The 27065-nt window shown below is 38.1% G+C and overlaps 1 protein-coding gene across 1 annotated transcript in view; it reads left to right on the top strand.

Moving 5' to 3' along the window:
• astn2 (astrotactin 2) overlaps positions 1 to 27065 on the top strand; it is a gene marked incomplete at both ends in the record, with an annotated part of 261923 nt that overhangs the window by 95653 nt on the left and 139205 nt on the right. The window contains 2 exons of the mRNA XM_083929281.1: positions 7338 to 7490; positions 25984 to 26091. Coding sequence (XP_083785407.1) covers positions 7338 to 7490; positions 25984 to 26091 — 261 coding nt within the window. The remainder of the gene's footprint in view (positions 1 to 7337; positions 7491 to 25983; positions 26092 to 27065) is intronic.

The following is a 27065-nucleotide window of genomic DNA, read 5'->3' as shown; positions in this document are numbered from 1 at the left end:
ATTAACAAACAACCAAGTGTACATTAGCAGCAAAAATAAATAAATAGCACTTTAATGTAAAGTGCACTGCAAACAGATATTTTTATATAGAATATAGAATATAGCAGCTGCCTGAATCCCAACAAACAATGGCTTAATTAACTTGCTGTGTATGATATTAATTACAAAGAAATGACTGGATGGGCCTCATTCATCCAATATCCGACTAATTAATCAATATCGGAGCTAAAATCCTATCAAGGTATCGGATTGGTGCATCTCTACTCTCTGGGTCTGTGACTGCTTTGAACACCAACGAGCTCCAAGAGAAGGCCAGAGTATGGAGGATGAGGGAATTTTTTTATGTTTGGAGTTTACACTTCAATGTTCCATGGTCTTTACATGAGATGTGAACATATCCAATTTATATAATATTGTAGCGTCCCTCAATGATCAGACGGTAAGACCTTATCCAGTTTGTTGCAGCTTTATTTCCGACTGAACACAGGTTACTGTGGGCTGTAGCCAACGCCAGAACAGAACAACCAAAAACCCTCTTCACTCTCTCTTGCTCCTTGCTTATTTTTCTGTCTCCCAACTCCCGCTATTTTCACGGCCACCCTGCTTTAGCTCTCAGCCAACTACAGGCTACACAGCATGTCAAAAAATAAATGTCACTTTGCTGACCTGTGGGACAGCTCAATTATTCACTCGGTGACAGTGACACTCATATTTTAACATTCACTTCAACAGTCACTACAGTCCGTATACTATTATTCTTTAATTACATCTTAGGTTTTATGGCTAACTGTTTGATGGCTATTTTGATTTCCCGGTAAGGTCCATGAAAAGATGAAAAACGGGACTTGAATCCGCTCTATATGAACTGCTGCTTTTCATGCAGCTGTGAGAGCAATTTACTCCAAAGACAATGGGCAGGAAATCAATTGTGCGGGAGTTAAGAAACATTAACATACTCAAAAACAAACACATGTATATGCATGCACACTTGAACAAAATCATGCATAAGCAAGACCTAGACCAAGACAAGTAAAAAGAAATTGAATGGGGTTATCTTCTTGTACTGGGCACCGTGAGACCACCAGGGATAAGTTGACTGAGGCAGCATGCTGTTGACATCCACTGCTTATGAGACACTGTTAACTCATGATAAGAGAGTAACTGCAGATAAGGGAGATGAAACGGGGAAAATAAAGGAACCAGAGCTTTAGCTGACATTGAACTTAAAATGAGAAGTCAGTGTGGACTTGGGGTCTGGGGAAAAACAAATGTCAGAATAAAATATCTTGATAGCCGCTTGTGACAGATGTGAGGAATGGGGAACAACAGCAAAATCGTGCGAGACCTACAGAAGAAAAAACACAGCAAAAATGGGCACATATGTGTCTTGTGGTCATGACTAATGCAGCCAAGTTAATCTTAAAATATATTGTACCAGCTATTGAGTGTTGTGGTTGATTGGGGACTATGTTGTTAGTAATTATATTAAATGATCCATATTTGAATATTGTGGAGGTAATATGCATCAGTTTTACATGATCAAGTGCACTTTATGATGCAAACACAGCATTTGTTGGTTGAGATATAAGTCTATGTGTATGTAACATCAGCAAAATGAGAATTACATTTGTTTCAAGGAGACTGTGGCGCTAGGCACTTCTGCTTGGGCTAGCATCTCTTTTAGGAGAGATAAAAAGAGTTCCGGGAGGAAATGGATTATATATGCAAGCAGTTAACCTCAAAAAATGCTGTCACATACTCCTCCGGCATGGCAGGTCAAAGCGTTAATTCTACCCACTCCGGCCCCTTCTTGTCTGTTTGCTAACCCCAGTTACCTGTATTAGCCTTACACTGGCATAAATGCCCTCAAGGAATGAAGCTTCCTTAACCATTTTTGAGTATCTTAGTTGTGTGGTCACTATTCTTTTAAAATGTTAGCATGGTGTTTTGGCACTACATAAGTGAAGGCTTGGATTTTAAAATGCAAAAAATATGGTGGTTAGGTGAGAATGTGTAGGCTAAATGTGTGTAAGCCTATACCTCATTCACTGCAACAACTGCTACTTCTCCACTATAGCCTTTTAATATGATTTCTTTCTCCAGGGACATTCACACTACACATCTATGAAGGGGACAGGAGAAGAGGCATTTTTTTCTAAACTACTACTCCTCTTCACAGTAAACCATAAGCTTATATGGTTTACTATATATATAGCTCCACACTCAATGGACAAAAACAAACTTGATTGGTAAAATATGTAGGATATTTTCTGGCGTCTAAGTATCTGTGGATTATATCCTGGTGCAGCTGGACACTAACAACACAACACTGTATTTTTCTTGAATTTCACCAATGCCAGGACTTGTGTTATATTACAAATATTAAACCCAACATTTCTGTCAAACTTATTTAGGCATCATTTTCATCTCTGTCAACATTAATGGAGTAACACATATCAGTCCTTTTTATAGATGTTTTACTTGTGATTGTTTAGGATGTGTCCTTTCCTTTGTCTTCTTTGTCTATACTACTAAGTGCATCTTGTAATATGAGTGTCCTCAGTGAGCCATAGCAAAGCTTTTACATTATGCTTCAATTGTAAGCATCAGAATTAGGCCCCATAAGAGTGTGAATTAACCAATTCAAAGTGAGCTTCCTTTTTGCATCACTTACACATCATTCTTTTCACTTACTTGGTACATAACAGTGGTGTGACAAACTTACTTGGTTGGGTTGGAGTTCCCAAAAGGAATCCTTTGCAAGGTGGCGCCCAAAATTATAGTGAACTTGTTTTAGACTCTGTCATGTACTCACAAGCATTACTTCAGTGCAAGGCAGATCCTACTCACAGCCAAGGGTTGGTGTCAACTCACTTTAGTTTGCAACAACACAGCCAGAAGCAACTGCTACAGTAGCTGCTTTAGCATCAAAGCTAGTATGCGACCTCGAAAAAAGTTTTTGGCTGTCAAAACATTTTTGTTATCCTTTATTGCAAAATTAATGAGAAATACAAGTGACTTCATTGTGATGGCTCTGTTTAAAGTGGCTCCCTGCCCAGCATAAATGCCTTTTCCTATTAGGCAAAGCAAAAGATAAAGGGAGTTAACATTACATTGGTGTTCAATGTTACATGTACCTCTGCATGTACGACAACATACTGCAGCAGAAGAACAAATTATACAATATCACAGCTGTAGCTGTAGTCCATTAATTAGTGTAAAGTAAAGTAAGAGCTCATTTAGTGACCAACTAAGGATTGTTTCAGTGTTCTACTGAACGACTCAGCTGTTCATATGTTCCAGCAGTGGTCTAATTCTTTAATGAACTCTTTCAAATGTGCTTTGTAGATGTACTGTAGCATATTTTAGCCGCTCATGTCTCAAATAGTTCTAAATGGTGTTATTAATATGTTGTACTGTGTATTTATATTTGTGTCGATTCTGTGGCAAACACGTTTCCCCATTGGAGATTAATAAAGATTTCTAGTCTAATTTAATTAAGAAAACAAAAAATAAACATATCTTCAATGTATTGAAGACTGCTAGATAGTAAATACATCAATTATTAGCGATAGAAGCTGGAAGCAGCAAGCAGTTAGCAGCAGTAGTATTTTAAATTAAACACATGAAGGCTGGGTCGGTGACAGATTACTGTCCCACAGCATACAGTGAATTTGAAGCCATTTGCCACTTGGCAGCTGTGATAAGGGGTTATATCAGCAACAGTGTCAGTTAGACAAATGCACAAAAAGCACACTGATACAAAGTACATGCCTTTTTTGTTCCCGCCTAGCAATATTATATTATGTACATTATTAAATACATTATTAAATAATATGTACATTATTAAATTGTGATGAAATGATGATGTAAGTTTCCATCTAAAAAACAAGCAGGTCTAGTCTAGTTACGCATAAATCTCATCATTGCTGGATAGAGGGTATACTAAAGGTATATACTGTATATATACATACCCACCTATGTTTCTGGTAGTCTACAATATAAAATAAACTCTACCCATTGCCCCCTGGGTAATCTACCCATCTACCAAGTGATACATCCACCTCTGAACTATCACTACACCACATGCTCTCAACTCTTAGATGCACTCTAAATTGCAGCAATTTTCATCCTAAGCTACTGCTTATCATCGCACTACACAAGCTTTATTTTTGACTCTAGTGTTTTTCATGGAGTTGATGCTTTCTTGCTCAATAAACCATTGGTTCAACTGCTTAAATGGTAAATAATGGTTAAATGGTTGCTTAAAATCCAATTTCGCATTGTGGCTGCTTTCTGGCCATCATAGATCAATTTAGCATTTTCTAGTGATAACACCGGGATTTAAATATTCTACACATTGTTATGATGGAAATATTTCCAGAAAGTACGTATCCAGTCGGATTGTATAGAAGGTCAAAATTGAAAATAAGAATTTGTTCTCAATGACTTGCCTGGATAAATGGAGGCTAGGTAAAAAATAAAATAAAGACGTCTTGATCCATCAAACAAAAAATAACTTCCTCCCCTCTTCAATCATGTATGAAAATGTGTTTTGATGAAATACTTCTGGCTGGTACTGGGGTCTTAGTCAACAACCCATTCTCACTTACTATGATGCTTATGTATCATGTGTTTTGTCCACTGCCAATTGAAGGTAAACTGTGAATGTGCTGCATAGTGTATCTCAGCTATTATTTTTAGGATAAATAATAATATAACATGATAAATCGATGACTTACTTTACTAACACCCAAACAGAAGCGCTCAAACATTTCAATATATCACTGCTTACAGTGTCAGGACACATGGACATGTTACGAGACAGTACCAGCAAGATGGTGTTCATTTTAAAGCGAAAGCTTGGAAGACATTCTCCAAAGTTGGTATGAGTGAGAAGGAGGTACAGTTAGAAGTAATGGTAGCTGGTCAGCTTATTTTATGTAGCCAATACATTATGAAAACATGGCAGAACCAGCAAGCCAGCAGCCAACCAGTGGACGACTGGCTAGTAAGCTAGCTTGGTAACTCCACCATTCCCCATGCCACAACAGTCAGAAAACAAGCGGAACAAAGTTGCTACTTATTTGGCAATAGTAATGTGCTTTCCTACGAGACATTGAGAGTGTGTGGATCAGGCTTAAATTGATAGTGCCGTCACCACACTGCTCGTTTCGTCTCACTTCAGCAACGTGCAGCAAGTCAATTTATACAGAAGGTAGTCCGTTGCTTGGCAAAGATACACATACAATATTGGCCGCTGCTCTGACAATTCTGCTAAATTGATTTGAATGGGAATGTCCTTTCTATCCAATTTCATTTCTATGGCCAGGATACACATTTTTTTCTGGCTGGGGATATGATGGTTTAAAAAAATATATCTTGATTTTTGCGATTTTGTTGAAGGTATATTCAAGAACCAAACATCTTTAAGATATTTTGTTGATCTTAAAAATTGTTATAAAAACTTTGGAAACTTAAAAAAGCAAAAATATGTCCGGCTATAGGCCATGAGCTTACATCGGTCCCCCAAATAAGGTCATGGTCACTTTGTAACATCTCTTGCACCTGGTGACGTGGTCCTGTTACCATAGACTTACCAACAACAATTCCATGTTTGACAAAACATTAAGCATTGTAGAGTGAGCTAACAAATATGTATCATTGCAAGGATAATATTTGTTTTGAGGCACACTCTAACACTTCTGTTTTTGTTAGCTCTCCACGTTGTTTCTGATATTATAAATGAATACCCCTGCCTCTTCACTTTCACCCCCATCCTCTTCATCTCCCTCTTGCTCTACTCTTGCATGCTCATTGGCATGCAAGATGAGCATCCACTGGGAGCAGCACATCACCATTATTCATGGAAAGAGTACACCTCAGAGCCAAACTGACAGATCAAAAGATGTTGATGATAGGTGGGGGTAGTGGTGGTTGGGGTGATGAATGGCCCCATCTTTTGGAGATGGCTATACTTATACAAAGTTTGGGCAGAGAGCTGTTTTCATATTTTTTTGAGCAGTTGTTTGTTTAGCGCTACAGTTGGCTAATTCAAAACTTTCAGTACATGATGTTTACAGACATGATAGCCCGCATACAGTATAGACAAATAAGTCCTCCCTATATAGATTGAGTAAAGCCGTTTTTGAACATGAACTCTGGACAATGTCCGTCAAATAAAATTGGGACATTGTCCTGAGTTTTTCTTTCAGGAGATTGTCCATGTCAGATGTCTTCTCACTTACCGCAGTTGGTTTAGGTGAGGGATGCTGCCTGGGAATGCATGCAGGAGGCATGACATGAGCCGGTTAAACCACTTAGATACACTTAGATGGTAGTTTCTTACCTGAATTTGTTTGACAATTTCAACCCTTACAACTGAAGTTCCTAAATCTCATTGTCTCTCTATCTAGACATTTTTGTTGTCATCTTTGTATAAATTAATTAATTAATTAATCTTCTTCAGACTTGGATGTTTTTTTGTTTTTTCCGGTTTTTATGTGAGCTGCATGATAGTAACATCAACGACAGGCAGATTCTCTTGCTGTTTATTTTTTCCGAACAATGAGCTGCTCTATTCACACATGGGCTCAACTCCACAGACTTTTTAAGAGGGAACTGGCAGCATAAAGTCCACTTGATATCTGATACAACTGATCTGGATATATGTGTTCTCACATACAGCTCCACTAGGCAATGTCTAGATCATTTCAGGTTTGCACTTACAATTCAGAAGCTATATAATACAAAGGGAGGCTATAAATACACTTGTAGTTGAATATCAGGACCTCTTATAGATATCTACATGTTTTGACCTGTTAATAAGGGGAGATTGTTCTCTATTTACACTGTCATTTGTCTCTTTAGTGCCATACATTAATTAGCCAGAACATACCTAGATGGGTCATAGGATTTTCCTGTTCTTTCTTTTTGCAATTTTCCACTGTAAGAACACTTCCCCCTCTGTCCCTACCGCCCGTTGTTTTGGAGTCATTCATCAGGAAGAGTGAGGCTGAGCCATCAGGGGAAGCGTTGGCAGGATTCATGTAGAGAGAAGGCAATATTGAATTGATTGAATCATTTAAAGGCCAGAAAAATAGAATAGAAGATATAGCACTGTGCTGCATTTTAACAGTGTCTAAATGGGACAGACGTGTGACTTATGTTGTATATCATACTGTAATCTCTTATCTTTCAGCTATTTTTGGATGCTTTCCTTTATGCATCCTTGTGTGTATTTTTACTTTATGTTACTTTATGTTATGTTCAGTATTTGCAAAAAATGATTTTGATGACATCCCTGCCATTTTCTCTTTGGATCTGTTTTCCGGTAGCCATTGACCCAAACACAGAGTCAGTGGAAGATTTGATGCTGAGGTTCCAGGACAGTTTCCGTGTTCCCAACACACCAATGGACATGTCTCACTACCAGCATGTAATGCACAGCTCGTCGACGGGCCGCCGAAGGGTCCCCAGCCACACCAGAGGTAAGACAAAAACACATTCAAAAACTTTAAACATTTTTGTGGGCAGAATATTCCAGAGCTGGCAAACTGCATGATTTATAACATTTGCACATTGTCTTTAATTTCACTATGCATACTGGACAATGTTTGCTGACTTTTGGTGCTTCTGGGGTACTCATTTTATGGTTTGGGGCAGGGATATTTACCCTTTTAATACATTTATAAATTCACAGGCCAGTGTATAATTCTAAATAAACATGAGGTCATGAGTTTGAGCTGTTTCTACTTTGCTTTGTAAGATTTGCGTTTTTTTTCTTTCTGCCGATTTTCCAACACCCTGAAGCCATTAACCATTATTTGAGTATGACGCCTTATAGGGTGTTGCAGCTTGTCCACTGAAAATACTTTGTGAGTTGCTTTTTACAAAATCACATATTCTTTGCTTAACTGTCAAATAATATTTGTCATGTCATTTGTCACATAATATCAGTCCATGTGGCAATTGGTTTTCATTTCAGTACGACAAACAATACACATCTACAGTTTGGGCAGTTTATATGTTCCATCTCACTTGACTTGAGTAATGCATGAAAGTAAGAAAGCTCCCCTTAGTTATTTGAATGTATGACCTCTGGATGACTGTTAACCACTGAGCCACCATGCTGCCCTGGAGAATTGCTGAACTGCTTTGAGGACAATGCCACAGTTCATTTTACAATTAATTCCCTTCAACTTAATGTGACTTAACATTTAATTTCCCATTTAATATCTGAAAGTTATTAATATGAAGATTGTGTTTGTTTAAATGTGTGTCATGAAACTGATTTAGCCAGCAGATATAGTGTAGGGGTATGAGGCACATATTTGTGAGTAAACATGTTCCATTTACATAATCATCAGGGGTTTACAGACCCTTGTATTTAACACTCTGCATAGGCTTGCATTTATCTGCCTACAGTGAGTGCATGAAAATAGCATCACCTAAATTTGAAATCTCTTCCAGAGAATCATTTGTTTTCGCACATTTAAAAAAAGGGTCCTCTCTATACACTTCTGACCTTTTGTTTACTTGCTATTATTATTGCTTTCAGCTCTCTCAGTTGGCATTGGCAATATATTTTTTTTAATCAGGCATACAGTCAATCATTGATAATATCCTTTTGATTTGTGAGACATTAACACTGATAATGAGACAACCATTATGAGTTTGTCTTCCCTTGACAGAATAACTTACTACCCTCTTGATTACTGTCATCTACAGCAGATGCAAAATACAACACTAAGCAACTCTGCATAGTATGCATGCTTACTTATGTGGGGATTATTAATCTTCCCCGTCACTTAGCCAGTGGTGGAGAGAGTTTATATTCGTGGTTATCTTGAACACTTCAGCTGAGCTTGTACTTGTCTTATTTATGGTTGAGGATTTAACTCTGTAATATTAAAATATATCTAGTGTCAACTTTTTGAGCCTCTAAAATTAAATGCATGCAGGCCAAGCTCCTCTAAACTCTGTGAAGGACACTGCTGAGAGACATTCTCTGTGAAATCAATGGTAAAATAGTTTATTTTGCGGGGTTATAATTACGGGTCTACACCAATACTACAAACATTATAATGGGAAAAACACTTAAACCATGCATGAATCACTGCTAGTTGGATCAAGGTTAAAGGTGAATGTTAATTGGACTAACAGAAGGTTAGTGCTGTATGAAAGGAATTAATGCCAAGAAGAAGAAGTGCGGCAGGCAAGGACCAAGAGGAAAGTGGATTGTTGGGTAGATGCTTTTCTTTTCCCTATTGATCAACTTGGTAGAACATTTTTATGCTGCACAAAAGCTTTGTTTCCCTTTATATTTTATCTTTTAGCCCATGTGTGCAAAACTTTGGTGAAATGAGCTGAGGGCCATATTAAAGCTATGCCCAAGTAATACTTTATATTACAGGGATCCATGCCAGCAGATCTAACCTAGCGATGGAGACAAGTGGAGTGGAAGACATCATCTGTGTAGTTTATGAGAAGTGACAAGAAGCTCTTAGGCTGAGCTACCGGAATTAATTTCAGTGTCAGACATGGTTTGATACACAGGTGGTCACACTGAAGAAAGGAAGGTCAAACATTTTCAGATATATTTTAAAAAACACATACACTGACCATGTATGCGTGACTAGTCTTACTTTATTCCAAATGATAAATTTCAAATGAATCATTTCCCTACCTGGAAATAAATGTGTGTCTTTTAAATGACATTGTAAAGAAAAATCTTCTTGTCTTTCCAACCATGCCCTGAAGGGGGTTTGAAGGAACACACCTCTCGGTCATGACAGATCAAACCTGGGCCCTGGTTCCTACAGTAAAATTATCTTAAGTCTGAGAGGTCTCATTATATATCTATGGGTTAGGATCATTATATCTTGAATATACCACCGGGAAATGAACCATGGAACCTATGTTAAAGGAGAGGACATGTGTGTCCCAGAAATTCATTATTGAGAACACAGGCAGTGGGCTAGTCAGCGCAAGAGGGAGGTACTATATTGTCCAAGACGTCTGATTGGAGAGGAACAGCAGTGGGTACTGGAAGGATATGATGCATTGGCTGTCTACATCCAGCAGTACACAATAATTCTCAGAAAATGCACTTTTTGTCCTTGTCCATGCAAGATGAGGGAGAAAGCATGCCCCTAATGGTCAATCATTGGGCTTGAGGGCTGTCTGGGTTTGAGATTTACCCCACATCTGCGTAGGAGTGGGAACCAGAGCAAATAAGATAAACACATCGCAACTATGCTTGAGTGTAAAATAAAAATGCCCATAATTAACATTCCAAAGTACCATAGTTAACTTCACATTTACATGAAAGGGGAAATACACCTGGATATCTACTCAGCTGGAAAACTACAGTATCATTTGTGTCTGCTCAGCTATACCCTGCAGCTGTTCATCTCTTCTCCTGGTGTCCACGAGCTTGCATATTGAAATTATGCTTTGTGGCAACATTCCTTACTTCCCTGTCAGCATGTATTGCCCTACTTTCTTGTAAGCACCATCTTATACCTGGACTTTCAGAAAATGTTGGCTCACGCACAGATTGTCTAGTTACAGTCACTACCTTCACTTTCCAATTTTCCCATCTTGGCAGCCACTCTCAGGATGTTTGTCAGATATTTCACAAAGCATGATCAGGAAGATAGCCAGTTTCAAAATTGCTATTGTGTATGCCTCATTTATTTGGATACAGAATTCTGCACATTGACAACAATAATAAGTTATTATTAAGGTTGTAATTTTATCTGGACTGGCCATATTGCATCCCATGACACCTGGCCAACTGTAAGTTACCCTCTTGCCCTAGTTTACCCTTGCATATGTCTTGGGGAGATAGAATAGCCAAAGCAAAAATCAAGCAGAATATTCCCAAGAAGGATTAGAAACAAATTGTAATGTGTTTGTTTAAACCACCTTTGGCGGGGGTTATCAACATGGGGGGCCATTTTAGCCAGATGTTGAAAAGTTGTATCAGTTCATCCAAACTACATGGCATAATCTATGTGTGTAAACAGTGGGTGGAGGTAGCCACTTCCACTTGCTCTTATTATAATGGCAGATAATAAGGTGAGCAAAACCTGCGGCTCATTTGTACTCCATCCATGCAAGCATGCATGCATATATTTGTGTTTTGAGGCTAGCTAAAAAAATGTGTTATCCTGTCATCCATAAGCAGAAGGCTACTGCAACTACTACAGTGCTGTGTTGTCTTGCTTTTAGGGGCATTATTGCCACCTTGTGAGTGAGTTTTGTCATTTTTGTCTGCCTCACAAAGGTGCATACTTGTGTCTAATGAAAATGTAATGAAGAATTCATAAACTCTCATCAGAAGTTTATCTGAATATGAGGCATATAAGATGGTTTGTGGAGGCAGTCTTTTTTCACTGAACTGCCCAATCAATGATCTCTTTCTTGCCTGAGAGAATTTTGTTGCATTCTGCCACAAGTTTCTTGTGCCATGTGAAGATTGGAGTGATTGGCTTTTATCTTTTGTTCCATGTGAAGTAGTCCATAACAATGGGACGTACACAGAAGCCCATTCTTTTGTACTCAAAAAGCCTCTGGATATGCCTTCTACCAGGTCTGTGAACACTGGTTCTAATGATCTGGGTTCGACACGCTGCGAGTTTCTGTTTGTTGCCTCCCTTTTCTCTGAAGTTTTTTTTTTCTGTAAGTGCATCCCACTTGTCTTAATTGCATCCATGTTTCCTTCACTCGCATCTTTTGCTGGCGTGTTAGTCCCTCCCACCAGGGATGCATAGAAAGACACAGTAAACCATCTGAGGAGAGGAGAAATGAGGAAATGTGTTTTTGGAGAAATGAGACATCCTTTCTTCTGAAGCGTTACATGAAGCACTGTCCATTTTTGATCACAGTTGCCATCACTGCCAGTCGTCTTTAACAGCTGTAGAGATGTTTGATGGAGTAGGTGTCTGCACCCATGTGCACTGTACTAATACTAATAAAGGAACACCCCTATCACTGCAGAAAAACAGTGTTTTCTCGCTGTAGTCTGTTGTTTAACAAATACCTGCACATTAACAATTAACCCATAATGCCTCGTTAGGTGATATTTTTTATATTGTGCAGGCAAGATAAATAACTTTCTCCCAAAGAATGAATAAATACCACCTTTCGGGACTTTAGGGGATCGGAAAATAACAACCTGCATTCTGTAGGCTATTTATTTTGCTATATCCTACTGTGTCCTGCTCAGAGGCACAGAAATCATTTCTACTGGCAGAATGTGTTGATATTATTTATTCATTATTTGCATCTGCATTTGTTGATATTCTGATGGTGAATTCATTATTTAATAACCCAGATCATGTTATGGTGTTCTTTTTCACAGTGGAAATTATTTATAAAGAATGGAAAATAGAAATGATTTAACTCATATGACACCTGACAATTAGGAATGATTAGCTTCACCTGTGACTGAATGTAATAGATGATGAATAGATGTGAAGAAAAAAAAAAAGCAAAATCTTTCTGACTTTAGTGGTATCCATTATAAAAGTTAATCCAGGCGTTTCTGGTCCTTTTGTCCGTTGTTCAGATGTACAGTTTACAGAACCAGAAAACATAAAACACAGTGGCACACTAATGTTTCAATTTGTTATCTGTCCTGTCCCGTATGAAACTCCAGTGATGTTATGATGCATCAAATCAGTCCGATCAGCTGCAGCATCCAACAAAATAGCCGTTATTCATTAAGGGGGACTGTCGGCCAGTAAAAGACTCCTGGTTGCTCTCTTGTATTCTTGTTCATGGATCCTCTGAGATCCCTCTTCGCTTCAAGATAGCCTTCAAGATGGTGGAGCAGAACAACTTCTAGTGCAAGTAAGGATCCAGGAGCAAGAATTGATCCAGTAAGACACTTAGGATGTACCCTATGTGTCTAGTTCCTTGTTCAGTTCTTCGATACGACCTTGGACGTTGGCCTTATTGCATCCATTGACTACTACATGGCATTATAGGCGGAGTGAAAATTGTCTGGAGATACGTTCATCCCTCCCCAGACCATTCTTTAGCATTAAGAATAGACCAGTGTGAGTGGGGGACTTGCTGTTGTGTTGCTCTCTCCCACTCATCATGCTCAATGCAGAGCGTCATTTATTTATGACCCAAAGTGGACTGAGTTCTTCTTGCTCAATGCATTGTACACAGCAAAGAGTGTTGTGGTGTTAAGTGACTGTTTGCCTGTGTCATTCTGTCAAGCCGCAGTCAAGTCTAGAGTTTGTAAGACATTTTATAATGGGAAAAAAGTGTGTACAATGTCCAGTTTTAATACATCAATGTATTCATTTTGTATGTTGACATTATTTGACTTATAAGAACTGCTCTGCCCTCAAACATGGATACAAAATGCATTTCATAATATTCTGTGAAATGCATGTATAGAGGCCCTTGATGATGTATCTGGTTGTGAAACTATGGTTACAAAATGTAATTGTTTTGATGTAGCACCGGTTACATAATGTAACTGTCATTGTTCTCTTGTAGCCACCTTTGCAGAAAAACTGTGAAGTCACAACCCATTGTGGTTTAGTCAAATATTAAGATTTGTCTTTTTAAAAACTCACTCCCTCATTTGCATGCACCTCTGTGCATGCTATTCCCCACTGTGGTGTTAATGTATTTCCATGTGCTGGCTAGAAGCTGTGGAAGTTTTTTGATGTGTCACAAAGAATACTTTGGCTCATTATGAGGATAACCTTATGGTTATTATCTTGCTTTTCTACTGTTTAATTGATGCTTTGAAGTAGCACATGAAAGTAGTTTGGTGCTGTCTTGTTTGTGTGTGTGTGTGTGTGTGTGTGTGTGTGTGTGTGTGTGTGTGTGTGTGTGTGTGTGTGTGTGTGTGTGTGTGTGTGTGTGTGTGTGTGTGTGTGTGTGTGTGTGTGTGTGTGTGTGTGTGTGTGTGTGTGTGTGTGTGTGTGTGTGTGTGTGTGTGTGTTCCGTGGTGCTTGAATTCATTCTATGCTCAGCTCCACTTTCAGCGGTCCTCAATCTTCGCTGCAGACAAAACACAGTGATTACAGCTTTGGGTCTGCAGCCCCAGGGCTTCTCTACAACAGGCCATAGCTGATCTACTGCCAAGTCGGGGCTGTGTGTGACTATTTTTTATGTGTTTGGTGTGTGAAAGACCTAAAAAGACAGAAACAAAATACAAAGTGAGATCACAAGAATGTCTGTCAATCCATCTGGCCAATTGTCTTTTCTGTGATAAATTGTCTGTTAAGTATTACTATTAAGTATAAAGTAAGTGAGTATTACTATTCATTTAGTAATAGTCAGTTACATTGCTTACACATTGTAAAGCCGCATTAAATTCATTTTCACTGAATTTCACTGCAAAAGTACCCACACTTGTCATTTTTGATTCCAAGGGGCATTATCAGTTGGCCTATGGGTTCAATTGGATACACCTACAAACAATCAGAGCAACAAAACCAGGTAGTGGTACAGTACGAAAACAGTCGACTGATATACTCACTTTTTAAAATCTTACTTTTAAACACAAAATATCTTGTGAAATTCTCCTTATCCTATAACCAATATGCATAACGGAAGTATACTTGCAATCCTGATATTCCTAAATCTAATTAAAGTCAAAATAGTATGGAATATTATAGGGTATGCCTAAGTTCAGTCGTGAAGACTATCCTTTAACATGCTTAAGCCTGTTTTATATTACATGCATCCTGCCATTCCCTCCTCTCATGCATGCTCAATCATCAATCATTGTTCTTTGCTGTCACTGTTTGGGACTGTCAATCTTGTCATCAGCTGTTCTTATCAGCTGGTTTCATCAGCTGATCACATCTATCCAATGGCCCAGTGTCACGCCTACTTTGTTAGGCTATCGTCTTGCTGCTGATGATGATTATCTCTCTGCCTTAGTACATTCATGATGCTGTTATGCACGCTTCTCTGTTATTGTCAGCTGTCATTTCAGTGCCAGTCCTCGAAGATTCATTCAGCTCCATCAGCCTCAGCAGAATCATCAGTCGCCACCACTACCACCGGTGTCTGGACTCCATGGGGGGATTTATCTTGCTGTTGCTCAGGGCAGACACCTCTCAATTTCAAATCTCCCTGCTGAGTATAAGCTCCAAAGACATTCTGCCAATACTTAATTATCACACATCATCTGGTATAATAAACAATTGTCTTTTCTCCATCCACGTGTTTCTCCTGATTGAAATAACTTCTCTCTAATCCCAGACATTGATCCTGCTCTGTGAATCATCTCGCTGCTCAAAAAAACAAAATGATACGCACATTAGATTTCCACTTGGTTCTCATGCCTGCCACAACCTCTTTCACTTGCTGATTTCTGGCCATGGGCACACAAGACAAAGAGTAGAGGCTTAATGGGGTGTACACACTGAAGTCGAACTTGGGCTGTGCAGATGAGTTTGTAGTTGTGCCCACGACTTTCCCTAACAGAAATAGAGAGGTTTGATGCCTGTGAGATGTTGTCCGTCTATCTTCCCAGCAAACACAGTCAAAGTTCAGTGGGTAATGTGGCCATTTTGCTCAGTTAATGATGAGGAACAATATTTATTAGTTTATTCAGAGAGAGTGTGGGAAAGGTTTAGAACCCCGTCACAGACAGCTATGCCTCTCTTTTCCCTTTTTACTTACATCGTTGGCTCATAGACCAGCTCCTTAAAGTTACGTTAAAATGGGAGGTATAAGCTCAGTAAGTAACATTAGTTTTACATTTAGATAGTTTTAGGTGATAAGCTTCAAATGTTCTTTAATTCAAATTGAACCTTGTTTTTGCATCTCACACTCAAACACATTCACACTTTTTCCTCTTGTTTGTTATCAGAATTGCTTGTATCTGTATAACGCATAAAATACATTCTTGCCAAAGGGATTATTTTATGCTGTCAGATATATTGACAATGCAACTCCAATTTCAGCCTTCCTGCAGTGCTTGCCTTTTCATTTCAGGTTTGCTTTCAAGATTTTATTTTATCAGGCCACAGCATGAATCATCCGTTACCGGAACTAAATTCCCCTGACCTTTTAAATCCTTGTGAGGCAGGCAGTACCACACTATCCTAAAGCCAGATCAACCACCTTCCCACCAGGTTACATATGGACAAAGTAACTGAGGAGCCTGAAAACAAGTTTTTTTTTTAGTTAAGATGCATATAGTGACAAACTTCAAAATCAAACCTCACCTCAAGGTGTCATGAGTATGGCCTTCCAGTTATCTTCCTTTCAACGTTGTTGTGCTGCATTAACAGCTTCCCGGTTGAGAGATTGTGCATGTGTTTTCTTCTCTGCTCTGCTGGGTTCTGAATGGCTCTACAGTGACTGACAAGCTGTTAGACTTAAACTCAAAGAAATAAAAAGACTCATCAATTTTTAACTCATCAATTGCCAACTTACTATGAAAAAAGATACAATTGTTAAAAAAACAAAAAGAAGTGTTGAAAAAAGGACATGTTTTCATACTCTATTTTGTATAGCAACAGTGGCAAGGCAACACCTTTTTACGTGACAGCTGCCACCCTCTGTGGCTTTACCACTGCACAAGCTGGTTCATAACCGATGAAAAAACAACATACAGCCGGATGCCAAGAGCTACTGGATCTCTTAAAAACCTGTCACACCTTTTTAGCAATTGCATATCTAAAATCCCTAAGATTTACTGTTTGCTTATTCGCTTCAAATTGGCAAGTATGCTATCGATGCAGGAGAGATACAATAAAATAATATAGAGATGTCACTGAGTCCACTTAAGTACAAGAGCCAAGTGGTGCCTTGTTAGGCCTCCCACCCTTTCAAGTCCTTTTTCTCCCATGTAACAGGTTGCAACTCATAAATTTAGGTTGTAAAATGTGTCGGCACGGCTTATATTGTGATGCCCTGTGTAATAACTTTTCAGCATGCCTTGGTTGTTTATGTATAATGGGATTGTGTGTGCGTGTGCGTGTGCGTGTGCGTGTGCGTGCGTGTGTGTGTCTGTGGGTCTAGAGCTTTTAAAATTTTTACAGTGCAACAGCAGAGTAAAATAGCATTGAATGGGATTATTTTGGATAGGCAAACAGAGCGGTGGGAGAAATGAGTGAGAGACAGTTAGAGACATTTTAGCTAGACCACCATGACATACCAGCGGTCATCGTGTGCCAACATGCAGTTTATGCTTAAAAAATAGGCCGACCGGGACAGACAGACAGAAGAAAGTAAATCTCAGGCTCTACCTGGATTTCCTTCTGTCTCTCTAAATTTCTTGGTTTACAGAGTTGAATCCCTGTGCTTGGTGCAGCATGGTGGGATGGAATGCCTCAGGCCTTCCTTCCTAATCCCGACCCCTCCAGCCTTCGCTTATGTTTGTGCTTGCTCCAAGTTTCACCATAAAAGAGCCATATTTCTCAAATCATTCTACTGTGTGTAATTTATACAACAACTGCGTTTAATGATCAGAAACTAATTTTTAAAGCTATATTTTAATAGATGCAGTAAAGTTCCAAACTAGTATGCATATCGAATCGCATAATTTTTGAATATATTTTTTCCGCAAATACAACCCGATGAATATGACTTCTTCAATTTGCTCTTGCAGCCTCTCAGAGGCTGTCTTGTGCATTATAAATGGGGAATTTACATAGTCTCACTTTTGTTTGAATGCAGATGCCAGTATTTATTGACTTTGAGTTGGAAATATTTAGCTTAGTGGTGTCAGAACTGACTGCTAAATGCAGCTGTGCCTTAATGTGATTACCAGTTGCTGTGCCATGTGGGGACTGGTGTTGCTGTCAGCTTAATTTACTCACACTGTAATACATTGTAATAGGAATATGTGCGCGGGCACTATACAGTATGAGTATGCAATACATAAACAAAAGCATATACACTGCACTATACACACAAAAGCTGACATTTAGCTCTAGCAGCCATAAGTCAAAACATTTTGTCACAAAAGCCACTGAGGTCACATTGAAGTGGTAAGAGCCACAAAAGTCACATTCACATATATGCGCACGATCAATGTGCCAATACAGGGCCAGTACAGTCTCATGCACATATAGTATTTATGAACACAAGAGCATCTGAATGCACAAGCCACCTGACAACATGCCTATATGTAGATTTAGAAACAGATGTGATTTTCTCTTATATTAACTATTTTCCTTCCTGTATTTTTTTCCCCACACAAAAACAGACACAAGCTGACCAGTGAAAGATTTTTCCTCTCACAACTGTCTCGCCTTCACACACTTTTATTGATTTTCCTGTCTGTATAATTTTATGGGTGTTATACTGGAAAAGCTACACTTAAAGTGTTAGAAATATTGTTTGGCATGTTAGAATTGCCAGTCTTGATATGAAGTATGTCCAATGAGCCAGATTCATAAAGGCAGTATAAAATGCAACACCTACGCATAATGTACTGTATATCAATTATACATCAGGAGTAATAAGGCTTCCCCTCAAATGCAGGTTCAGGCACCTGTGTCAACAAACATCTGCCCAGTTGAAGTGTTTTTAAGGAGAACTGGGTGTCCTGCATGGCAGTTCAATTCAGTGGATGCTGTTCTGTTACTAACCTCTATATATAATTTATTGCTCAATCCATAAACTATTAATTGCAGCCTTCTTTGCACTGCCATACACTCTGGCACTCCTGTAGAGTTGCCAACCTGACAGGCGCCCAGTATATCATTCACCCACTGAGTATACAGTATACTATAATTACTCTGTGTATGTTTGTTTGGCGTTTTTGTTTGTTTGTGTATAAATGCACAAATATAATAACTGTGTACACTAATTGGCTCTGGATACAGTTAGGCTCTGACAGCTGGGGTCAACATTCATGTATGTGCAAGTACAAGCTTGACCAATACATTTGGTTCAGAATCTTTATTTTATAGTGGTTCGCAGGCATGCTCCAGCTGCGCTTGTTTTCTATCTTTCCTCGTTCTTCAGCGTATTAGCTGGATCTTGCGGTCCGTGGCTGAACATATCATATGAATATTTGTGCAGAACTTTTCGTATGATATCATACAAACCTGCTCTTGAGAATACATTGACTGAAAACATCTACTTTGGCCAATGAGAAAAAAAAAAAGCAGAATTTCTAAACCAATTTGCCATTCTGTTAGTCAGCTGTAATAACAATTTGCTGAATACGTCTGAGAAAAAACAAAATCTTTGACATCTGTATTATAGCTTATGGCACAGGTTTTAGCACGTTCTCTGTTTATTTCCATTAATGGTCAATCTGTTGATTATTTATTGATGACTTTATGTAATTATTCATAGGTGAAAAAAGTATTACAAATATCCCATTACAATTTCCCAAGGTGTCATATTTGGATAATATTTATTTCTTTTATTTTTTTTCAATTTCTTAACAAAACAGTCCAAAACTAAATTTGATTCTCTCTCCCATGTGGACTTTCTGTGCTCTCTATATCACATAAGATTATGCTTTCTCCCTTTAGAACAGTCACTACTCCCACTACCTGTCTTACTTTCTTATTTAAACCCTTTTAACACGGGATCACATCATTCTTGATCAGTATAAATGGTGCCATCTCTTTCTCCTTTGCCTGCAAAGCTTTTATTAATAGTTGTTGTTATCTTTTCCTATATTTTTTTATTGACGTGCGCCCTCTAACTTTTATTTTTCTTCATTAATCAACATACAGTATAATATTGATAATCAGTGAGTTAAAATTCAGGCATGGTAAAGGAAAAATATTTGAGAACTAATAGTAATAAGTAATTAAAAACTCACCTAAAATCTCCCACTTTATCATTTCCCAGATACTTGAGAGGGTTTCTTTGGTCAACATATTATTATTAGTTTTTAAAATATGATTCTGATTTGCTTATTTATTGTCTTTTAGCTAAAACAGCGTTACCAAAATCTGTATGTATTTAGTTTACTTTTGTAATACAAAAACATTAGCTCTTTTTCAATATTATGGCACAGCAAAAAACTAGATCCAAAAGTCACAGAAAGGATACCTCCATTTTTGTCTGCATTTGTAATTTGTATCCTGCACCACACTCTGAGGTGAGGTCTGATTTTATAGTCTGAGATGCATTTTCACATGAGAAACTCACTGTTGTAATCCCTGAGGAAGAATGTTAATGATGACAGCAGATGCCTTTGGCTTATCAAAATAAAGAAGTCAATACAGGTGACTGTGAGGAGAATGTAATGAATAATGTATATTTTCAAGAAAATATTGCACCATACCAAAGTGTGGAATGAAAGTAATTTAAAAATTTTTTTTAACACTTATGACATTTTATTTTTAACTGTAGATAACGGACATTTATTTTCGACAGGAGAATCAGTGTGCTGGTTCTACTGTATGCACTGTTGTAATAAAACAGATGGAGACAGAGCAGATAGACAGATGGTGATACAAAAAAGACCTTAAGGACTTGGAAATTATTTAATTAACTTCAGGACTGTGAGAGGAACTGTGAAAGTGAGATGGGTATAGCCCAGTAATTGAAATTTGTGGTACAGAAATGCTGGAGTTTAGCCTTAGTGGTTTGGGAGTTGGGTTTTTTATGGGACTCGGTTTGAAAGGTATTACTGCTGAGGGAGAGCAAAGCAAGATCATGACAGAAGTAAATGGAATGAAAGAAAAAGAAACATTGTGAAAAAGGAAGAAAAGCAGTGAAAAAGAAAAGACCCAAGGCCAGATTTCCAAAGACTTTTGCTCCTTGTTTCGGATGTATTCTTGTGTGTGTTATTCATCAAACCTGTGCCCTAGTCTGGAAGCACAATTCACCTGTCATCTAGAACACACGCATGCATGCAAACACACACACACAAACGCATGCATGCACGCACGCACGCACGCACGCACGCACGCACGCACGCACACACACACACACACACGCACACGCACACGCACACGCACACGCACACACACACACACTGTAAATGCACCTTTTGTATGATCACTGAAACGTTACTCTACCCTTTATGCATATGTATTTGAGGAAGGAACTTGCAAATGGCAGAAATATATACTATACAAGTGCTGTTGCCTTTTCATTCCTCAGGGTTCACCATTTCTCTCCAAATCTCCATGACAGCAGACTAAAAAAAAACAAAACAACAACATCTTCACAGACAGAAAAAAAGACAGAAATATCTGATCATTTATAATACCAAACAAAGAGGGTACAGAAAGCTGTGTTATTGAACTTGAAATTGATTTTGATGTTCACTGAGCTGCTAATGCACTGTGGTGTTTGCTATCTCTTGATAATTAATTTACATTCCTTGGCCCGTTTATTCATTTTGGACATCTTTTTTGTCATTCCATCTCCTTTTTCCTATATTTATTCCAAATGCACAGATTTCAGGATCCTAGCTGCAACACCTACTAGTAAGTACCAAATCATGTTATCATCTATTAGCACGGCAGTCAAAACTGACATTTGCCCTCACATGGGACACCAGTATTCCTGGTGAAAGTCCTGGGTTTGATCCTTGATCCCAAACCTTCTTCCTTATGCAGAGTTTTACTCTTTATTTAATCCCTACCATTGTTACTCTTCATAGTATCTGATTTTACAGCCCAACGGTTGAGCAGTTGCTCTGATCATCTAATATTGATAAGTGATGACGCTGATCAATAGATATAACAGACTACTGAGCCCACAAGGAGGAAAAACAGGGCTATACGGCCTCACATCTATGGTAGGGATAACAACTAATAATGTCCTTGCAATAGGCTGGTTACATTTGAATTGACTGAAGTTTAATAGAAGACTAATTGCTGCTCTGCTTTTATTGATTCACATTTGGCCAAGAGTGTGATTAGTACATGACCTGCGTGTTTCCACCGCGTGCACTGTACTGTATTACAATAGTGCACTTCTATTTTGGTGGCAATCTTTTTATGCTTAAGACATTCAGAGGGGAGGATGTTTTTGCAAAGCTAGGATATTTTATGCAGTCCTCATTTCATCAAGTCACTTCTTAGGGTTATGGGTTGAGAAACATTGCTAAAAGTTCTGCCAATTTGTGTTGTTTACCAAACTGAAAATGTCTTCCACACATTTGTGTCATCACAGACAGACTACGGCAATCATATTACAATGCATCCTTGCCTCTCTTCACTGGTTACCGATTTAGGACAAATTATATTGATAACTCCCACAGCCTTAAATGCCCGGGTTACATCACAGATATGTCGGACCCCTATAAAACAGAGTGCAGCCTCAAATGATCAAGTGGGAAAAACATCCGTCTTTGTGAGGGTGACCAAGTCTTTGCTAATAAGACTGTAAAAGTGTGGCTCTCAAGCAGCAAACAACAACAACAGCTTTATGCTTAATGCAACTTTCTTAAAAGCTGATTTTATATTTGCTTCTCATTGCTGTTTTTTTTTTTTAAATCTCTGTCCATATTCTGTAAAAGATTCTCTTAATGATGCTTTTTTTATTTGACATTCAAAAGGACTTTGGTGTGTAATTTATACCTCTAAAGAGTGTTATACAGAGATTATTACTTTCTTATAAGAATACACTATAAGATCTGTCACTCATCACAATTAATGACATCACCAACTTACATTATGAATAAAGACTTTAAGCATTAGTAAATATTGAAACAGACAATTTCTGTAACCTGGTTCTGTATGTTAAGTTGAGTGCTGATCTACAAAAGGAGTTTAATTACTTTCTCAGTGTGAGGAATTTGTCTTTTTTAATGGAAAAGTACTTATTCTCTCTCAAAGTCCTTCAAGGTCTAAGGCAAATGTGAAGACTGCATGAATCACATTGATGTTCTTTATGTGTACACAGCTAGATTTTGTTTTAGATCAGACCTGAGGCCTCTCTACAATCCCCAACCCAAGGACTGCAAACACAAACACCCCTTTAGGATAAGTGAAAAAAAAATCTCATTTTTCATAAAGTGCTTTTTTGAAGGATCCATGTAATGGTGATGTAGTGACTAGGCTGCAAAGAATGCATCAATTTCAATAAACAGCATCAGAATAACAATTAGTAAGTGTAGTTATAAAGTATGTCTAGACTGATCTGTGAATCCATCGCTATGCTCCTTTTTCAAAAATGTACTTGTTCGATTCTCTTTCTGTCTCTCTTTCTGTCTCCACTTTATCATCGTCTCCACTCGCCACCTCCCTGGTCATGTTATAACACGATGCATAAATTCAGAACCAATTTTACACCACATTGCCTTGGCTCGGCTACCCAAATACCACCAGACTCCCACAGTCAAAATCCAGCTCGACTCTCGACCTGTTTAAGTGCACCAGACCAAAAGAATGACTACAGCTTTCTACACGCACTTTTTACACGGATCTTTTAATCAAGTGTAAAATCTTTATGGTGCAGGCACATTTTCATGAGCTATGACATTATTTATGAAGTGAGTAAAGAATAGAATTTTGCCTGCATTGTCCCACGGTTGCACAGGACTTATGACTGTGTCCAGTGTACAAGGAAGATAATATTTTGCTCTATGGTTGGCAATAAACTAATTTTAATAAGGAAGGTTTGAGGTTTTAAAGAAACAGTTTTTATGGTGGATTAAAAAACACTGTGTCACTTATGTCCCCTTCCTGTATTTAAAATATGTCTTAAGCTAGAAGCTCAAAACAACATTTTTCTGATTTATTTATTTGCCTCTGTGTGTACCAACTTACAAAGAAAAACTCACCCATGTCTTCATATTCTGCTGTTTACAGCACAGTACAGTCTCGCCTCAGTAAGGAATAATTTCTCCTTTCATCTGCAACTGCTCCAGAACCCAGCCGCTTGGCTTTAATAAAACCCTTGCCTAATATAATGTCTGACTTCAATTTTTTACTTGTAAGGGAGTGATCTGACATTTCATATTATCATCTTAGGTTTTTCACAGATTTTAAGAGAATATAGTTTAACATTAGATGATTGAGCTCTCCTCCAGGCTAGTTTTCACACAATGATATATTCCTGAATCGACCAATTGTTTGAATGCTGTGAATGTAGTCTACCATCCATTGATTTTCACAAAGAAGTTATTATATTTTAGTGCCCAGCCTTTGTAACATGTGACCCCTAATGTGTACAATTTGTGTGGCTGGATTAGGTCTTTGAAAGTCTTTTGCGACAAGCTTTTGTTAGGGAAAACTATAAAAAATGAGCACTGGGTTCATATCTATAAGACATCTAAGAGGTACAGCCAATTTAGGAGTGAACACATTATTTGCATTTGAGTGTGTAGGTAATGGGACAGATTTCTCCATTCCTTCATCTCTCTTTGCAGTGTTGTGCTCTGTTTTTCCACAGGAGAAGTGAACAAAGTAGTTGCTATGACAATGGGAAAAAAGAGAGCTAACATTTTTTATTATGGCCAATGATTTAATGTACAGTCCACTGCAAATAAAGTCTCAGAAGGTTTCTGTTCACCTTTGCAGACATTTAGTATCTGAGAGTAGGAGTAAAAATTAAGGATGTGTAGCTTTATCGTTCACTCGTGTGGAAAACGTTACTTTTAGCAGATCATTTAATATTGTCTGATCTCACTTGAACCATGCAAGCAGAAATGCATCACCATATGTGAGTCCATTTTTCTTTTTACTGATAGTACCCCCTTTTTTCAGTTACACTGCACATTTATGAGCATGAAACAATTATTGAGTGGCAGCACTTAGAAGTGTAACCATGACCTATAGTCATCCCTGTGGGAGTATAGCTTTTAGCTCTTACAGAAGTATATAATATTTACGAATCGTTATCAACTGTCTTCATATATGACATCAAGGTAATGACACAACAAACCACAACCCTGCATTTTATTTTGCCACACGTCCATGTTCTAATTTGCTGTCAACAGGTGAAGTATTCCTCCTCAGATGCTCCTTCAACGTCAAGAGAAAATAATTGATTTTCTTTCTGTCCATTATCCCCCTTTCCACTCCAGGAGATTAGGAAGTGTAATCACTGTGATCCTAGGGATTATACAAGCAAAACATATGTACAACCATGGGGAATTTAGATGGATGTTATTGGCATAAAGTCACTTCTTTAGGGTTAGGCTAATTACATTTAACTATAAAATATTGAATCCCTGTAAGTATCTCTCTCTCTCTCTCTCTCTCTCTCTCTCTCTCTCTCTCTCTCTCTCTCTCTCTCTCTCTCTCTCTCTCTCTCTCTCTCTCTCTCTCTCTCTCTCTCTCTCTCTCTCTCTCTCTCTCTCTCTCTATGTTTGTGTTTTGTAAATATAAAAATCATAGTTTACTGAAAAGTAAGAACGCCTCACAATTCCGTGTGAGAGGACATGCTTACCTGCTCTGTTTTGCTCCCAATTGAATTGAAGACAAAGGTTCTGCATTCAAATCATACTCAAGTAAAAGTACAGAAGTATAAGCATCAAAATATACTTAAGTACTTGAGTATACTTAAGTACTGAAGGTAAAATTACTCATTAAGCAGAATGGCCCATTTCAGAATTATGCAGAATTATAATTATTTTAATTATTTTATATAATGCTAGGTAGTTTTATCTATTACATCATCATTGTTTTAGATTTTATTTTTGTAATAATAATCTACACAGGCCTAAATAGCTGGCTGTTAAATGATTTGTATGATCTAGCATTGCTAGGGGACGGATGTATCTCTGTGTTACAATACCCATACAGAAGGTCAAAGTTCAAGGCACAATATTATGAAGAAGTAAAAATAGTACTTTGAAAGGGTGTAACATCCCAACTTAAAGACCGGTCATGACGACTTGTGTTGACTTAACGACTTAACCATCTTGTTAATACAATTCCCACTTTTTTTTTTGTCCTGTGTTTTATCTCACGTTTCTAAGTATTGATTGCCTGAAAGAACTTGCTGGTTAACAGTTGCCATCTTTTTTTCAGCATAATTGTATCCATACATTATTTGATTGATTCTTCTTAACTTTTCATCCATTTTCTCCTCTTATCTTCTCACTGCCAGCACCGGGAGGTGTGTTTGGTCCTCAAGGGGAATCAGGGTCAGAGCCAGAAGATGACAGCCAAATGAAGTTTTACACAGAACAGCACAGAGGACGAAGGCGCAGTAAAGGTGAGGAGGGAATGCAGGTGTATGTCTGTGCATATTGTTATAAATGTAATACATTTGAAACGCATTAACTTGCACAGGGGGGAGGCCTTTTATCCAATGCATACCACTGAGAAAACAAAGTAAAAAGGTAATAAAATACAATAAAAAACATTTTGAAGAAAAAAGAAGAATCCCAACCTTACTCTGGTTGAATATGAGCATTTAGCTGAGTGAAATGAGGCTAGGCATTTTTGGAATTGTCAGCGTAGCTGGAAGTAGGAAGGAGTCATGCACATTCCCTGTGGGGTTTAAAGTGCTGTTCCATGGCACAGCTCAATGACACTCAAAGCAGATATATGAGCTGATGTAAATGGAGGCTCAGTGATGAGCAAAGCTGAGTCACATTACTTTGATGGGAAGTATGATTTTAACTTCCCTTCCTACATAGTGATATGTGATAGTGACGACTGTATGTGGATTTTTCATTTGTGTGTATGTGACTGAGTGACCTGAAGAGAATGAAACACAGATTACTGTGTTCATTGGGTCTCCATAAAGTGATTGAAACATAATAGAAATCCACATGTTCCTATTATTTCCCATGCCTGCAGCTCACTACTACATCGCACTGAATCAGAGGAAGAATATTATTATTGTGTATAATATATTTATATATCTTAAATGCAACCTTGAAGGGGTATAAACGCAAGTAAATCTTCTGAAATGTGCAGTCATTACTGAGTTTATAATAATTGTAGAAAAAAGACAACGTTCGCATACATCGTCGTGTCAAAGCCAAAGATCACTTTTTAACAATTGCCCATTGATAGACAAAACGCTAGAATAGCAAATTAAAGTATTTGTTTGCTTCAGGATAAACTCACAACAACACAATAACATTGCTCTTCTTTTGGAGTGTGGCTGGCTTAGGATTTACCAATCATCACCATTCAGCACCTCTGTACTGTTTCTGGGTGGCAGAAAATGTTTCAGGG

Source organism: Echiichthys vipera (assembly GCF_963691815.1).
Source record: "Echiichthys vipera genome assembly, chromosome: 16".
Classification (NCBI taxonomy): Eukaryota; Metazoa; Chordata; class Actinopteri; order Perciformes; family Trachinidae; genus Echiichthys; species Echiichthys vipera.
Note: the sequence above shows the minus strand (reverse complement) of the source record. Positions and strands in the feature narration are given on the sequence as shown.